Genomic DNA, 17,377 nt, shown 5'->3' with positions numbered 1-17,377 from the left:
ACGGTTGGGCTCTTAACACCATTAGCCTCCCATTCTCCACTAGCAGTGCTCTTCAGTCTGTCCTGCTACGCCAAGGGCCCTACTGACTGACCAGTAGTGATGCTACAGAGAAGTGCCACAGCAGGGGAAATCCCAGACCTGGGGACCGACTAACCAGTGCCCCACCGGCCCAGGCCCCAGAGGGGATCGTGACTCCATGGTGAGCCCAGTGTCTCACTGCCCAGTATCATGGAGGAGACAGTGTCTCTGGGTGAGCCCAGCCTCCCACTGGCCAGTGCTATGGATGGGCTGGTTGCTCCAGGATGAGCCCTGCTGCTGTGCTGTGTTTCCAGATGGTGGATGCCCATCAGAGGCCTCCTTAGCACCCTTCCCAGTTTCTCAGCCCCTCTCCTTGCTTGGAACAACCCTCACCGTGCAGCTGGCTGCAGCAGAAGGTTTATTGTAGGAGTGCGAGACAGGCACAGGCAGAGCTTGGGAAGCAGCCACTGAGATGTGAATGCAAGACACAGGTGTCCCCAGGCGCCTGTCCTACCTCCTGCTCTGGGGGTGGGGGATGGGCAGGGCTACTGAGCCCTGAAATCTCACGACAGTGGAGAGATGAGAGCAAGCTGCACGTTGTGGCGCACGCCGGTCCCTAGGCTGGCCAGAGCGCAGGAGCTCAGTACGTGGAGAATCTGACCTCCAGCCTCTCCCCGTTGGAGACGATGTAGTCCCCAGCACCTGGAACGAGAGGAGAGGAAATGACAGGTAAGAGATGCAAAGGAGATCAGTGGCCCTCAGCCTCCCAGCTCCATGCCAGCCCCTCCCTGGCATGGTCTGTCTTCTGGTTCTCATCCCCTCTTGTGCCTCTCCCTTCCCATTCTTCCCTCCCTTCCCACCTCCCATGGCTCCCCACCAGGGCTCCCTGAAGTTCTTTCCATCCGTGGGCAGAGTAAGTTTTGCTAGGTACACCAAGGCACTTGTGCGGCTGTGCATCACCAGCAGGGACACAGCTGCCCACTGGGGGCGCTCTGCCAATCAGCTGGGCAGCTCCTGACTCTCTCCTGGGCAGCCACCCAAGCGCTCAGCTTCCTGGGAACACAGCTCCCCGCCTCCGCTCTCCCCAGCCGTCCCACCTTGGTTCAGCGGGACGCCGTTGCTCAGGAGCTGCCAGTAGGTGCGCTGGTTGTTATCCGCCTTCAGGCCCCGCACGGAGGTGATGTATGGGCCCCAGGAGCTCTGCGTGTACGTGAAGCTATGGACAGACAGACAGACTCATAAAGGAGGCCTGTTACCACTGCCTTATAGCCTCCCCCCCCGACTCCCACGCCACAGTGGCTGCTACCTAGGACACGGTGAGACTGACCCCCTTGCCATGCCTTTTGCAGAGGAGCACTGAGAAGCAGCTGGGCTGGCCCCTACTTGAGCTCTGATCTCCCCATGCCAAGGAGACATTGCCTGGCTGAGTGGCGCAGAGAAACCAGCCTTGATTCCATTTCAGGAGGGCCTGGGAAGGCAGAGCTGGATGTCCTGGATGCTGCTTACTCTTCTTTCCAGTCCCCTGACTGTCAGGGAGCGAGGGGAAAGTATGCAGCTTGTGTGAATCAGTCCTCTCCCCCATCCCTCCCCAGCCAGGAGTAAGAGGTGTGAACCCAAGCCGGGTACTTTCCCCTCGCTCCCTGACGGTCAGGAGACTGGGAAGGAGAGCAAGGGGCATCCCAGTATACATAGCTGCTGTTGCTTCCCTCCCTGCCTTGCACCCTCCCAATATGGTGCCTTGGTCTCCAGGCCCCGCAGGTTTAACCTGCTGCTGGCAAACTGCTGGCTGTGGGAGTCCCACATGGTGGGACTAGCAGGGGCATTTCCCCACACCCACCAAGGGACTCCTCTTTTTTCCCCCATCCCTGTTGCCCTAAAGGCCCTGTGCTACCGTCTGGCCTGTTCTCTGTTACTGCCACCAGTGGTGGGTGCCAGGCTGAGCGAGTACCTGAATTTCCTGGGGTCCCTCTTTTGGGCAACCACCATCACCTTGAAGAAGACAGAGCCCTGGGGCACAGTGACTTGAATGGAGTCACTGAACGTGTGGTTCACACCATCGGCAGCAGTGTACATGACGCGGATGCTGGGTGGGTGGCTAGTGGGTGGGGCAGGCCTGGGAGTGGATAGCGGGAGGTTATCTGTGTGGGGAGGAAGAGGAGAGAGGATGAAGAGCAGCCACATGTTTTTTGGAGGAAACCAGTCTCCCACTGTCGGGACTCCAGTCAAGTGGAGATCCACAGATCTTACCAGGAGTTGGGTGGAAGCACAGACTTGCAAGGGGGGAGGAAGAGAAAGAAGGAAAGACAAAGGGATCTGAGTGATGGCCCCCTGGTCAGGAGATTAGCTGCAGTTGACACCAGAGCCTCTGGTTGCATGACAATAACACCCCACTGACTGAGCTAAGGACGAGGATCATTAGCTTGAAACCTATTCACCTCTAAGTCATCCAATGACATAGCACTGCACTGGCTTGGCGTGGGCTACAATTAGACGTGGGCAGGAATTTTTCAATGAACCTTTTTTTCCCCACTGATAAATGCCAGTGCAGCCTCCAAACTGTTCATGAAGCAGTGTTGGCTTGGTAGAAGCTCCTCCTTGAAAACGGTTTAGTTAAAACGATTTCTAAACTGGAAAGTTGTGGTTTCTCCAACTGGACCAACCTTTTAGTAAATTTATGTGTGTGGTCGAAGCCTTTTGTTGTTGTCAAAAGGAAACATTTGTATTTGTCCAAACAGGAAAACAAATTATTTATTTGTGTGTTGGGTTATTGGATTTTCAGTTTGTGGAAATTTTTGAGATTTGCTTGCTTTTACAGCCTCGTGTGTTGTGAAGGCCAAGGCTTTAACAGGGTTCAAAAAAGAGCTAGATAAATTCACGGAAGATAGGTCAATCTATAGCTGTTAGCCAGGATGGGTAGGAATGGTGTCCCTAGCCTCCGTTTGTCAAAAGCTGGGAATGGGTGGCCAGGGATGAAGCACTTTGTGATTACCTAGTAACAGAGAGAAAGCCGTGCTAGTCTATATACTATCAAAACAAAAAAGCAGTCCAGTAGCACTTTAAAGACTAATACAATAATTTATTAGGTGATGAGCTTTCGTGGGACAGACCCACTTCTTCAGATCACAGCCATACCAGAACAGACTCAATATGTGAGGCCGAGAACCAAAAATAGTAATCAAGGTTGACAAATCAAAAAAATGTTATCAAGGTGAGCAAATCAGAGAGCAGAGGGGCAGAAAGTGGAGTGGGGGGGTAGTCAAGAATTAGATAAGCAAAGTATGCAAATGAGCCCCATAATGAGCTAGAAAATTCCCATCCCAGTTCAAACCACGTTATTTTCGACTTCATTATAGGAGCTCTTTTGCATACTTTGCTTTCTCTTGTTCTTGACTCCCCCCACCCCCTTCTGCCCCTCTGCTCTCTGATTTGCTCACCTTGGTCATTTTTTTTCTGATTTGTCCACCTTGATTACTATTTTTGGTTCTCTGTGCCTTAAATATTGAGTCTGTTCTGGTCTGGCTATGGTCTGAAGAAGTGGGTCTGTCCCACAAAAGCTCATCACCGAATAAATTAGCTTGTTAGTCTTTAAAGTGCTACTGGACTGCTTTTTTGTTTTGATGATTACCTGTTTTGTTCATGCCTTTTGGTGCACCTGGCATTGGCCATTGTTGGCAGACAGGATATTGAGCTAGGTGGACCTTTGGTCCGACCCACTAGGGTCATTCTAATGCTCTTCTGTGTTCATTTAGGATGGGAAAGTTTTTTGAGATGTCAACAATTCTTATGGGATGGGTAATCCATTTCCCACCTACTCCTTGTTACGTATGCTCCGTTTGCCTTAGGTGCCTGAGATAGCTCCACCACCATGCTTAACAACCCCCCGGGGGAAGCAGGGCTGTGTTATCACCCATATTGTAGAGATGGGAAACTGAGCCACGGAGACATTGTACATCAAAACAGAAAGGTAAAACAACCAAACATACAGACAAAAATCAACAATCACCCTAAAGAAAACCAGTCAAACAACCTCCCCACCCCAGTAACAGTGAGTTTCAGAGCCTGGATCCACTGATTCTAGGTCAGAGTCCTGAGGCTGAAAATAGCAGTGTAGACAGTAGGGCTTGGGCTTTGAAACCCAGCCCCGTTGCTGGATTTCAGAACCCACTCTCTGGCCTGCACTCCTCTTTCTAGCCCCACAGCATGAGCCCCACAAGCCCGTATCAGCTGACCCAGGTTCCAAATCTTGCTGCTTCCAAATCAGGCTGGGTGGTGTTGGGTTTTTATCAATTTTTTGTTCAGTGCAGCTGTACCCATAGTGACTCCTCCCCCAGGTAGTCACTGGCTGAGCGCAGAGCTAAACACAGGTCTTTAAAATGCCAGGTAAGTGCCCTAACCACTAGGCCACCCTTCCTCTGCATGGCTCTGTTTATCAGTAACACCTGCGCCTCCTGCCCCCCAGATCTGACTGGTGCTACCAGTTCTCATGTCCTGTGCTGGCAGAACAGGGCCTCCAGACTTAGCCACCCTAGAGGTGCTGCCTTTGGTCTGCTGTTCTTACCTGGGTCCATGGAGCAGTTGAGCCTACTCACGTCCAGGTAGCTCCTGTTCTCCAGGGAAGGGAGGATCTGGGAAGCAGCCATGGGGTTTTTGAATGCATCCTGGCGAATCGCGACCAGAACCCTGCTCAGAGTCTGGGGGCAGCTCCAGGCCCTGGGTTTGAGATAGCTGGAGGAGACGGACAAGGCCTGTGGAGGACAGAAGGGAAGGCAGGGTTACCTGCTGGGGCCTGGCTACCCATGCGTAACATGACATGGTGATAGAGGACAAGGCTGTGAGCAAAGGCAGCTGAGAAAAGGCTACAGGAACACATCCAGCTAGCCCAGCCAAGAGGGAGCAGGAAGGTGAGTGTCATTTAAGCTGAAGGGAGGGATATTTAAGGTCTTCTGTCAGAATCTGCAGGTAATCCTCTGTTCTCTCTTGTTCTCTGGCAGAGCTGCCTTCATCTATGTCAATGTGGGGTTGTTAACTCTGAAGCCTACTGATGATACAAATTGTTGACATTAACTACTCCACAGTTGAATTGTCCATTTGCTCTGCCACTATGGCAGGGGCTGTGGGTTGTGGGTGAAGTTAGAATTCAGCCCCAGCCCCTTTGATTCCTGGTGGGACTCTGGTCCCTCACCTGCATGGCCAGCCCTGTGCTGTAGATGTTCCCGATCAAGCCGTCGCTTGCCTTCTTCTCCAGCATTTTGTTCACCAGCCACTGCACATTCTGTCGGATCTTCTCAGACACCTTCGGGGGCAGGGGCTGCCCCGTGGTCAGCAGGCAGACCTGAGCCAGGACAGCCACGGCAGCAGTGTCTGCAGGAAACAGAAAAGCAGCTCAGCTCAGATGGGACAGAGATGGGTGAGGGATGAGGTCATCCCAGCACTGACTTCCACAGGGACAGTCACGGGGACCCCAGTCCATGCCAACTTCGGACCTTGGCCCCCTAGGTATGGGAACATGTGGGCCTTTACCCACCCACAGAGAACTGGCCGCCGAGGTAGTACTTCTTGTCATCTGGGCTGAGAAGGGCGCTGGCATTGGCTGGTGAGAGGCAGCCGTTCAGCTGGCACAGGGCCAGCACATCCAAACTGAGCTGGTAGAAGCTGGTCAAGGGGTTGTCATGGATGGCTGGGGAGAGAGCCCAAGAAACACCTGTTAGCCACAGATATACTCATAGACTATGGCCTGGACATTGGGGGAAGGGGTGGGTGCGGTGGGTGGGAAAGGCCTGAGAGGGGAGGAGATGTTGGGGAGAGAGAAGGGAAAGGCGGGGTGAGATGGGAGAACTCCACCGTAGGGCAGCAGAACTCAACCAGGCAGGGTTCCCCCTGCTTGGGCTCCTCACCGATGTTCTGCAGCTCCTTCTCGAGCTTCTGCTCCAGGAGCTGCACTAGGTTGATGGTGGAGCCACTTGCAGAGACCCGCCGGGGATCGGAGCAGGAGGCCTGTTGAGCCAGGATATGGAGGGCCACCTGGCCCGAGGAGAAGGATGAGGCTGAAAGGCAGCACGCCAGGGACGGATCAGTGGGGCTGGGCCAGGCTGCAAACTGGCCCCTGTGCTTCCTGCCTGAGCTTCTGCCCCAGCTTCAGCCTCTGTCTCTGCCCCCTGCCCCGCCCTTCCAGCCCCAGCCTCCGTGAACCTCAGCCCACCTTGGGATCTGCCTCTGTCACCCTCCGCCCCCATGAGTCTGCCTGTCTGTTCCTGCCGAGCAGTTGCTCGTTATTTCCTGGCCTTTCTCATCTCCCTTCCAGCCTTCCAGTTCATGCTTTCCCGGAGGCAGCCGCCATTCCGGCACCAGCAATGTTGCACCCGACGGAGGTGCTATGGGACGTGATGGGATGGGTGCGGTTGTGGGGGGTGCAGTGGTGCACCATGGGGAGATGGCTCTGTTTCTGGGGCTTCTGTGGGGTCACCTATATCTTGCAGAGGGTTGCATATTTTGGGGATGGCTGTGTCGTAGGGTTACCATTCCCCTTAGAATCATAGATGATTAGGGCTGGAAGAGACCTCAGGAGGTCATCAAGTCCAACCCCTGCCTGAAGCAGGATCAATCCCAGATAAATCATCCCAGCCAGGACTGTGTCAAGCTGGGACTTAAAAACCTCTAGGGATGGAGATTCCACTGCCTCCCTAGGTAACTCATTCCACATCTTCATCACTAGGGAAATAGTTTTTCCTAATATCCAACCTAGACCTCCCCCACTGCAACCTGAGACCATTGCTCCTTGTTCTGCCACCTGTCACCCCTGAGAACAGCCTCTCTCCATCCTCTTTGGAACTCCCCTTTGGGTGGTTGAAGACTGCGATCAGATCACCTCCTCACAATTCTCTTCAGCAGACTAAATAAGCCCAGTTCCCTCAGCCTCTCCTCAGAAGTCACATGCCCCAGGCCCTTTCCAGGATCTGGATTTATATGTGGGGTTACTGGGGGACCCCACGGCCAATGGGGGTTGCTGGGTTGGGAGGGCAGGTTCTTTTCGGGGGCAGTGTCAGTGTGCCATGTGCCCAGTGGGTGTGGAGGGGGCAGGGCTGGGCTGGGGAAGGAGAGGTGGAGCCCTTACCAGCTCTCTTAACCGCATCCTGGCTCAGCTTGTTCAGCATGTCCTGCTCTGTCTTCTTGTTGTGGTCCTGGGCCAGCCGCAGGGCGAGGAGGATGCTGGGGTTTGGGGGAGCACCAGGATCCACCGAATAGATCATCTTCTTCTGCAGATCCCTCACCAGGGGGCGCTCATCTTTGCTCACGGCTGGGCAGGTGGGGTCAGCATCACACAGGGGTAGCCACAGATGGGGGCCTATGTAACTGCCCCCCTGCAGCCCTCAGACCCAGCTGAGGGGCAACATGAGGCCCTGGGCTCCAGCCAGGAGGAAGCTAACACACTCCAGTCTTAGCCCCTACAATCACACCCCATTTCTAGTCCCACCTTCATCAGTTCTTGCTGCCCAGCCCCCAGTCTCCCTGGCAGGGGAAAGCACTGTCTCTGCAGTCCCCCAGGTAGAAGGGCGTGATTCTGGCACCTGAGCCAGCCTGCATCTCCAGTGCCCAATGCTGGCATGGTTCTGTGCTGCAAGTCACCTGTGTCCCAGCCCAGAAGCAGCTGCATCCTTGACCCCTACCAACTCCCTCTCTCCCTTGGTGCCATGTATGAAATTTCCCAGGCCAGGTCTGAGAGGGAGGAGGTAGGGGAGGGGAGGGGAGAGGCTGCCATGGCCCGGATGGCAGGGACAATGAGGCTATTATGATTCAGCCTCTGACGGAGCATAAGGAAGGGAAACTCCTCCTGAGCTCCTGGGCGAACTGGACACACCGGCTTCCAGCGAGTCCTGGTATCTGTGTGACAGACACTGCACACGGAGCCAGCAGCAGACGCTGGGAGCAGCTCACAGCCTGGCGAAAAGCAGGCTGTGCCCACCCTGCAGGGTGTCACAACAGGCAGGACAGTGGGAAAGGCTCCCAGAGGTCGCACCGCAGAGGGGAGGGGTATGTGGCACAGGCCATCGGACTCACCACAGCCCTGGCACAGCCCCTCAGGGGTGAAGCACAGGAGCAGGTGCCCAGCCAGTGTGATCACCAGAGACCTCATCCTCCCTCCGGCTGCAGTCACGCCCTGGCTGTGCTGGGACGTGGTATTTATCAGCCAGAAGGAGGCGGGACACCTGGGTGCTCTGCCCTCTTCCCCTCACTTGCCTCACTCCGCTGCTTCCCCACAGCAGATGGACAGGAGCCATTGAGCAATGCCCAGCCGTGGGGGCAGGTCTGCGCCCCAGAGGAAGGCACAGACGGAGGCGGCTGGGTGCTGTGAGGAGCCAGTTGACCCTGGAGACCTAGAAGGACTTTTTCCAGTCACAGTTCACATTCCCCCAACCCAGCTGACTGGGTGCCGCCAACCTCGGGTCACCTGTCACTGGAGGCCTCAGGGCTGTGAGATCACAGCCGGTGATGCCTCTGCCCAGACGCACAGACACCGTGGGCCACCCCAGTGAAGGGGCGCACCAGGATAAGGCCAAGGGAATTTGGGCTTCTTGGTTCTGTCCCTTCCTGGTTTCCCAGGTCATTGTGTGTAGCCAATCCCGGCCTTAGGGTGGGTCTGAGGGGCACCCTGAGGCAGGGAGCCTTGGGCTAGGAAAGCAGAGGGCTAGGCCTTGGGGTTGAGGGGCCGTGGCAGAGCTGTGGGTGAGGCCAGGGCTGGGGTGACCCGCGTCTGTGGGTTGGGGTTGGAGTTTGTTGGCAGAGCTGTGTGCGGCAGTGCTCCAGGTCTGGGACCGCAGGAGGAAAGGATCAGGCTTGACAGGCATTGGCAGAGCTAGGTGGGGACTCACAGGGTGGGCAGTTCTTTCATCCAGACTCCACTGATTTAGACCAAAGTCAGGGCTGCCCAGCACCTCTGACTGGCTGGCTCCAGGAGTCTCAAATGAGGTACCCACAGCAAGCGGGTGCTTGAAAAATTAGCCCTCAACCACCCTGTGCCTCAGTTTCCCATCAGTACAATGCAGGGAGGGATCATGGCTTCTTCACTCACCAAATGCTGGAGGAATGGGTGAGAGTTAGCTCTTCCCTCTGCGCGTAGCAGTAGGAGATCCTTGCCTGGAGGTGGTCTTGCCTGTTGGTGAGAGTTTTCATTTCCAAGTGCTGGGGGGGTACAGGGAAGCAAGGGGCCCTCATCTGACAGTTAAAAAGGAGTTGTGAGCAGACAAAGTCTCTTGCAAAAGTTGGCAGCAGGCGGTGGGTGGGTGGAGTATTTAACTTACCCTCACTGGGCACAGGCCACATAACCACCCCTGGGCACCCAGTCAACAGCAACAAGGATGCAGGGTAAAGCCTGCCAGCTACTGCCCTCCTGGCCTGAGCTGACCTCATCCCCTCACTCAGCTCCAGGCTGCAAGGGGTGGGGGCGGAGTGTGGCTGACACAGGTAATGGGGAATCACAGGCACCTGGGTGCTGCTTCCCCAGGTATAAATTCAGCCAGTGGGGGCAACTGCTGCTTGTGAGGCTGTTTCTTGAGTGAGCAGTGGATGATGGGAGCATTTGTACAGCAATGGGCTTTGCTTCTCTTGGTCGCTGGGGCTTGGGCCCAAAATGCTTCAGGTAAAGTGTGGGGCTGCTCAGTGCAAGTGGGGCTGTGTGTTGTGCTGGAAGAGGTGTCCTGCTCTGTGCTCCAGCCACCTGGAAGGGCTGAGCTGGATCCAGGTCCTGCTGATTGCCTGCCTTTTAGGTCTGTATGCCCTTGGCAAGTAGCAGCTAGGGTCCTGGGCAACTCCTCTGTGACTTAACTGCTGGCTTTGCTTCCTCCTGGCCCCATGGGCATTCTAGTCTCTACTGCAACTGGGTGTGGCAATGACTCCATCTGCCAGTCTGTGGCTGCAAAACTATCTTTGTGCAACTTCCCTAGGGCTTGAGTAGTGCAACCTCTTATTTTGTGCAGTGTTGGTTCCAGTGTGTTAGCAAGATGTTGGGTGAGGTAATGCCCTTGACTGGCTGTCTAAAAGATCCTGCCTCTTATGGGTTTTGTAGAGCAGTGGCAGCTGCTGCTTCTGCCAGCTGCTTCAAGGAAGAGTCCCCCACTTGTTGGGGTGGGAAATGTTTTGGGAGAACCTTGGGCTCCACTGTGCTCCCACCCTGTGATTTCCCTGAGGCAGGATAGGTGTGAGTGGGTCTCTTCATAGACCTCACTCTGAAAGGCTGTACCCCTCTGGCTTTGTGAGAGGCTTCTTGGGGCTTGGCAGCAATGAAGCCACAGTAGCCACCCCAACAGGAAACCATCCTGGTGCCTCTGGTTGAATGAGCTCTTAAGGTGGTGTCTCCTAGTGGCTAGTTAAGTGGGGGGTGGGGGAGAGTGCTGAGCCAAGAGCTGTGGGTTCTATTCCTGCTTGCAGCAGTTGGTGAAGAAGGCTGTAAGGGGTGGCTGCTGGCTTTCTGGATAGCTTGCTTTTTGGGAGTCTGGCTCAGAGGCACCCACAGACTTGGTGGGTGCTGCCCTATGTCTAAATTTCCTGACCCCTTCTGGGCTACCTGGTAACAAGTAGCTGTGTGTGGTGAGGTGCTGCTGGGGGCAGGGGTGTTCCTGGGTGCCTCTTGGGCCCTTCAGGGGTTGATGGTCTTACTTTCTGCTGCCTTTAACCTGGCTTGTCAGAGACAGGTCACCACCTGAGTGATCAGCTGGCTGCTGCAGAGCTTCCTTGTTCGGCCCTGGTGATCAGACAGGACTGAAGGCAGCTGGCTGGTATTTCAGCTCTGGGCAGAGTGGGGAAAGATCTTCATGTGGTGTCAGCCAATGCAGCTGTGTGCATGGGGGAGGCCATGGTGTGTGCTGGCAGAGAACACCCAGGGTGTAAACAGCTCACAAGAGAAGAGGGGTTCCTATTGACTTAGGAAAAGTTCTGCCTACAGGCAGGACAAATGCTGGCTGGGCTAAGCTTGGCCTGCAGAAGGGGCTTTGTGGTATGGCTCTATCACCAGAGTATGTGTAGTGTCCCTCTGAGTCCAATGCACCTTGCATGTCCTTGGTCTGTCTGCTATAGCAACTTGGCTCTGTAGCTCCTACATCACCAAGAATGGTCTGGCTCAGTCTCAGGATGTGCAAGGGGCATGTCGCTGGCTGTGACCTCCTCTGTCACTGATGTTCCCTCCTCTGCTGCTGGAACTGGGCTTCTGTCCTGCTGCATTACCCAGTGTGCACCCCTGGGCTGCAGTAACTAGGGGACAAGCTGTTGGGGCCATGGGCCGTTCCCCTCTCCTGTTAGCACAGATCTGGCAGCTGGACCCAGGGAGCTGCCAGGGTTAGTGGGTGACCTCTCAGGCCTGGGCTGAGTGCTCGGAAGGGAGAGGAAGGAGCTGCTGGGAGCCATTGGAATTCTGGCTCTGAGCCTGGCAGTGATGTGACTATCCAGTGTCACTGTGTCTGGGCTGCCTGGGGGTCCCTGACCCCTGCTCTGTTGTGGGAGTGGTGTAAATCCCAGGTGAGGGTTATGTCTGGAGGCTGCTGTGATAGTCAAACCCTGTGCTTGTAAGAAGCACCTGGGATTCCTGCAGGGGAAAGCCAATAGGCTGCAATTAGTAAAATACAGCAAAGCAGCTAGCACATGTACACACACCCACATGCACACACCCTGCCTAGTGAGGTTTGTGGTGACCACTCAGCTACTGCCCTTAGCCTGGCAGCTGAGCAGGCCAAGTATGAGGGAAGGAACTGGGTTCCCTCAGCCTAGGTTGTAGTTCCAGTCGGGGACACGACAAACACACAAGGTGGCAAAATAGCTTCTTTCCATAGTCGTCGTCCTTCATTAGGATCAGGGAGATTCTCACAGGCATGCAGAAATCCGTCACCATTGGACGGGTGCTCATTTTAAGTTCTTGTCATCCTCATCTGCTTCATTGTGCTGGCTTTGATCACTGCTCTTGTCCCAGTGGATTGATGACAGCAGGAGCAGGCCCTTCTCTGCCCCCTTCATGGGTCAATGCAATGTGGTCACCTTTGTCCCCAGGACTTCCCTAGAACATCTGATCTGGCAATGGCCTTCACTTATCTCAACACAGCCACTTCTCCTTTGTGCCAAACAGGGTTGAGTTCTTTGTTAAATCAAGATGAACATTTACACAGGAACCTTGTTACAATTTCAAAGACAATCACTGAATTCTTTTGCAATCAATTGTTCAATAAGCACCACAGAATGGTGACCGTAAGGGTCTACTCCTGCCTTTGCATCACATAGTAATCTGCCCGCTGCACCTTTACCAAATAGATTCTCATTCAGAACAGGGTATGAAACTGTCATAAAACAATACATGTAACATTGACACTGCTACGTGCTTTAGCAGAACACAAGCTAACATGGGATTTTTCTGCACCGTGTGCAGTGTCAGTGGTGTGCGGCAGCTCCCGGCTTCGGATCACGGTGTTGAAGGATCTCTTTGGGAATGGTGTGACTGTTGCTGCCAGAGAGCTGATGCTGGGGTCTGGCTGTGCTGTGACTGCCGTTGGGACAGATGGATTCCAGCTTGACTATGTGCTATCAGCATGTGGGGCCACCATGGAGGTGAGAGCAGAGCCCAGTGGGGCTGGGTACATGTGTGGGCATCAGTCATTCTTCCTGCTGAGTACAGCCTGGCTTCCATCCTCAGGCCCCCCTGCCAGCAAAGCTCCCCTTTCCCCTGTGGGGAAACCCACCTTTCCTGGGTGTTAGCAGTCCAGGATCCTATGCTCTTTCCACTGCTGGGCAAGGAGCAGGCTGGCTGCAATGAGGTTAAGTCTAAATACAGCCTGACTCCTGCAGGAGAGGGCTAATGGGATCTGTCAGAGTAAGCCCTTGGCTGCAGAGAAGCCCTGGGGAGAAGGCATGTGGGTATCTGATGGGAGGGGCACACAGTTTCCCTGCACTGCAGCAGCTGTAGTGGGCAAGTCAGTGCTGGGGTAACACCAGCTGGTGGGCAGGTCCTGCCTGAGTGCTGAAGGATATCCATAACCATAGCTTGGAACTCCTGCCTGCCACAAATTCCTGCATTCCCAGGAGGAGGTGGTGTCTGGGGTGAGCTCAAGTGGGACGTTCCCAGCCTTGAAGCTGGGACTAATTGTCTCCAGAGGCTGCCATGTGCTCGCTGTGCCTCCTTTGGAAGGGAGCCTCTGGTCCATCTCTAGTTTTCCGCCCCCGCCCCCCCCAACCAGGGGAACTGGTTAACTGTCTTCCACAATGGGGAGGGGTTCTGGGGCTTAATGATCAGTGATCATGGCTGAAGAGATGCACAGGTAGAATGCATGTCCTCTCCAGGGGCTGATCCAGGGATGGAGCCTGCTAGGGCTCCTGGCTGGAAGATGGATTCCCGTAGCTCTAGGAACAGCTCCTGGTGCTAGGTTCAAGCCCTGATGCTGCTAGAGCAGCAGCAAACCTCACTTTCTGGCCAGAGTGTCTCTGCTCCCTGCCCCTTGAATGGCCACAGCTGATGAGTGGTGGGGGCCAGACCTGGTGCTCAGAGGCCTCACCAGTGGTGGAGGCTGCTGGCTTGCCATGGCACTACCCTCCAGGGCCCTGACTTGACAAGGTCTCATGCTGCTGGGTGGATGGTGCTGGTTTTGGCTGAGTAACTCTGGGGGACGTGAACCTTTGACTCTTCTGTCTGCCCAGCTCCTTCCTGATGCCATCCACTACAGAAACTTCCTCCACTACAGACCTTCTCCTGTTCAGGGTGTGAGCCGGGCCAGCGCCTTCTCCCTGCCCATAGACTGCTTCTACCCCAGGTGAGTGAGCATCCTCCATGGGGCTGAGGACTGTCCCAACTTCCTTCAAGGAGCAGAGTCTTTATCCCCAGGCTTGTTCACCCCCTCACCAAGAGTGGCCTGGGCACTGCAGGGCTGCCCCTCTGAGCCTTGCAAATGGCCTGGGTAGCTTTGAGGTTGGGATTGGCCTGCCCCATCTGCAGCACCAAAGCTGGGTGTTGGGTTAACGGGAGCTGCCTGGGTCTGGGATACCCATGGCTCAGCTGCAGGGGAGGCACAACTGAGTGGAGCCTTGGGTGGGACCGGATGGGCTGGGGACCTCCCTGTCACCTGCCCCAGTGGAAAGCTGACACATGTGGCTGGTACTAGCACTGCACCAGGCATGTGGTGAAGCAAGGTAATAGGCTGAACTCCTAATGCATTATGGTTCCCAAAGTCTCATCTGGCTCCTTCGCTGCAGCTCTGGCCACCCCAGCCTTGGGCTGGCTCCAGAGACAACTGTACAGTGCGTGCCTGGAGTCCTGCTGGTGTTTTCCACCTGACAGGGCAGGGGGTGTGTGGGAGGGGCTCCCCAATGGCTGCCAAAGGTGAGCAGCACCTGCCAGCAGGCAATGGGAGGTCCTGGGAAGAGCTAGTGACTCCTTCCCTCTTCTCTTGCAGGACTGGGAATGTTTCTTCCTCAAACCTTCGGCCCACTTGGATCCCCTTTGGCTCCACCCTAAAGCACCAGCAGCGCTTGGCCTTTGCCCTGGATGTCTATGACAGTGAGTGCCACTGCATTCAGGGGGCCTTGCTAGTTGGTCAGCCTCCGTGCACCCTACCCAGCCTGTGGCTAAATGGCAGCCCCACATCTGCGAGCCCACTGGTGAGGCTTGTCTCCTGGAGGTGGGCTAGGAATAGACTCCCAGGCCCACGCCTGGACAAGATTCTCTGGGGTGGGAGAAGAGGAAGTGGAGCGCCCCAAGTCAGGTCAAGGTGTCTCCACCCTGCATTCTCCTACAGCTCTGCCCATACCCCACTCTTGCCCTGAGCGATCCCTCTCCTGACAACAGCCCCCACTGTTCAGCTGCATACCCCCATCCCGCCCTGCAGCCTCCATTGGATTCCCTCTCATCTACTTGCTGACCATACCTGCCAGATACCCTTTCTCTGACAGCTCTGGTCCTGCCTGGAGCAGGGAAGGATGGTTCACCAGCCCCTCCCTGGGCAGTCATCTGCTGCATCACTTTATTCTCAGGTACCTGGTCATCCCCCTTGTCTGACCCCACTTACTACCTTGGTGACCTGATCAACATCCAGGCATCGCTGAGATCGGGCAGCCATGCACCTCTGAAGATCTATGTGGACGAGTGTGTGGCCAGGCCAAGTGTGGAGTCTGCCATGAAATATGAGGTCATCACAGACCATGGGTGAGTGGGTGTGGGGTCTGGTACCGAAGGGCCGGTTTGCCTAGCAGAAAAAGGCAGCAGTGGCCCATGGAGACTTCTGGGAAGGAAACCTGGGGGAGCTGGAGCCTTCTGGGTTAGCCATGAGCTGAACATCTCTATCTCCAGGCAACTCAGCAGGCTGCTGGCTGCTCCACCCTTGTTCTGAATCCCCACACATCCTTGCCTCGCCACCCCTGGGATTGGCTCAGACCCAGCTTAAGCAGTGTCTTCTGTCCCATGGGGGACAGTCTGGAAGCCAGGATGGTAGCTGGCCCCATGGATTCAAGCAGGCTGGGTAAGCATTTATCCTCTCCTCCTACCCACAGGTGCCTTGTAGATGGGCAGTACAGCCGCTCCCGCTTCCTCACCCCCCGAGGAGACCACTTCCTCCGTTTCCAGCTGGACACATTTGTCTTCACCAATGCTTCCAACAACCAGGTCAGTGGGATGGAGGGGGCCGGAGCTACCTAGAAGGGCCCAACCTCACTGTGTGGGGGTTGGCCATGTAAGCTGGCTGCCCTCTCCAGGAGGGACTCTCCTTGCAGAGCCCTGTAGGAGATGAGCTGCAGGCTCCTGTCTGCTCTCCCTAGAGAGGGAGGTGGAAGAGGTTGGTGCTTGGGGGTGGAGAAGGCTCCATCTGTGACCCCCCCCCCACAGTGGGTGGAGTTCTGGGCTCTCCCTGTGCCCCATACAGAGCCCCCACCCTGCTGTGAAACCTCTGCTTTCAGATCTACCTCCTGTGCCACCTGAAGGCAGTGGCAGCTGGCTTTGCCAGCCAGAGCAACAAGGCCTGCTCCTACGACCCAGTCCCTGCAGCCTGGTACTCCCATGAGGGAGAAAACTGCTCCTGCTGTGCTGTCCCCGCTCGCTGTGCAAGCAGGAGCCGCCGCTGGCTTTCTCAGGACAGGGAAGGTAACTGCCCCCATCTATCTGTGATCAGAGATGCCTTGATGGCCTGGGCAAGGCTGGCTGGGCTAACATCTCTATGCCCTTCCTCAGCACGGGGAACTTGTTCCTTTACTGCCTCACCCTGTGCTGGGAGCTGGCCTTGAAGGTGGGGTGGATCCTGTCTGTTCCCAGCATGGCTGTTCTTTTCCTGCAGGGCTCTTTGGAGAAGCAGACCTCCAGCTTGGCCCCATCAAGCTGGCCTCCAATTCATCTGCTACACTGGGCTCTGCCACAGATCCCGTCTCTGCCATGGCTGGGGTGGTCCCATTGTCTTCCACAGTAGCCATCCCTGGCACCCCTAAAGCCATCCACCCTGTCCTGTTCTCTCCCAACCGGGCGGCAAACCCCATCGTGAGAGGGGAAATGAAGGACTCCTCAGGTAAGTGTGCTCTGAGCTGCCTTCTGTCATGGGCTGGGGTGGCTGACTGGCCTGAGACCAGCTCTATGCCCATCTGGCAGCCTATGATCCATTGAGCAATGTCGTGGGCTGTCTTGTTGCCTAAACAACTGGCAGAACTAATGGGGTTGCCAACATGGGCTGTGTGGACTGGTCTGGGCCCCCACTCCTGGAAGAGGTCCGGTCCAGATCTCCCCTCATGACCACTAAGGCCCAAGCCACCCTGTCCCATGAGCAAAGAGGGGGCTGGGAGTGGGTGGAAGGAACCTTACTAGGCTGTTCCTTGGTGGGTTGAGGCCCTTAAGCAGCCATCTGCCCCTGTTGGAATCAGGCTGCTTTGATGGGCTTGTTGCTTTGTTTCCCCCTACAGGGCTGCAGCTCCCCTTCTCTGTCACCACCCTGACCATAGCAGTGATGGGTACCATCTTTGTCTTCCTCGGCATCCTGGGTTGCTACTGCTCCATAAAGCGCTACCACAGAGGATACCAGATGGGGGCTGCTGATGCTGCTTTGGGGGAGTCAGGGGCTGTTGCCATGGCACCCACAGGTGCTGGAGGCTCCAATGTAGCCTCCAAGAAACCTCATGCAGCAGTGGCTGCAGCCTGTAGGGAGTCTGGCTCTGTGTAAACCCCCACACAGCTCTTGGGGGGGGGGGGGGGGCGGGAAATAAACCAGTTGATAGAAGCATGTGGTGTTCCTCATTGGGGGAGCAGCTGGGGTGGAAGGTACATGGGGACTCCAGCACCCCCAGAATGGCTGTGAGGGAACAGCATCTGATCCTGAAGGGGAAGACAGGTGTGCCTGGCAGCAGCTGACGTGGGGACAGGGCA

General features: G+C 55.8%; 2 protein-coding genes across 2 annotated transcripts; one reads left to right on the top strand and one right to left on the bottom strand.

Annotated features, from left to right (window-relative positions):
- Window positions 1–421: 421 nt before the first annotated feature.
- On the bottom strand, window positions 422–8,149 carry TCN1 (transcobalamin 1). The gene is made up of 9 exons (XM_074998566.1): window positions 8,074–8,149; window positions 7,130–7,312; window positions 5,913–6,062; window positions 5,543–5,695; window positions 5,201–5,379; window positions 4,577–4,763; window positions 1,967–2,156; window positions 1,116–1,234; window positions 422–720 (listed from the first exon to the last, which is right to left on the bottom strand). Exons 1-9 carry the CDS (start codon window positions 8,147–8,149, stop codon window positions 659–661), a joined length of 1,299 nt encoding a protein of 432 aa, XP_074854667.1. The 3' UTR covers window positions 422–658.
- Window positions 8,150–9,582: 1,433 nt separating this feature from the next.
- On the top strand, window positions 9,583–17,174 carry OOSP3 (oocyte secreted protein family member 3). The gene is made up of 9 exons (XM_074996035.1): window positions 9,583–9,652; window positions 12,422–12,600; window positions 13,684–13,796; window positions 14,436–14,539; window positions 15,013–15,184; window positions 15,529–15,640; window positions 15,931–16,114; window positions 16,305–16,529; window positions 16,918–17,174. Exons 1-9 carry the CDS (start codon window positions 9,583–9,585, stop codon window positions 17,172–17,174), a joined length of 1,416 nt encoding a protein of 471 aa, XP_074852136.1.
- Window positions 17,175–17,377: the final 203 nt, after the last annotated feature.

This window comes from Carettochelys insculpta, chromosome 6, assembly GCF_033958435.1.
Source record: "Carettochelys insculpta isolate YL-2023 chromosome 6, ASM3395843v1, whole genome shotgun sequence".
In the NCBI taxonomy this organism is placed as follows: Eukaryota; Metazoa; Chordata; order Testudines; family Carettochelyidae; genus Carettochelys; species Carettochelys insculpta.
This window is presented reverse-complemented; position numbering and strand designations above follow the sequence as displayed.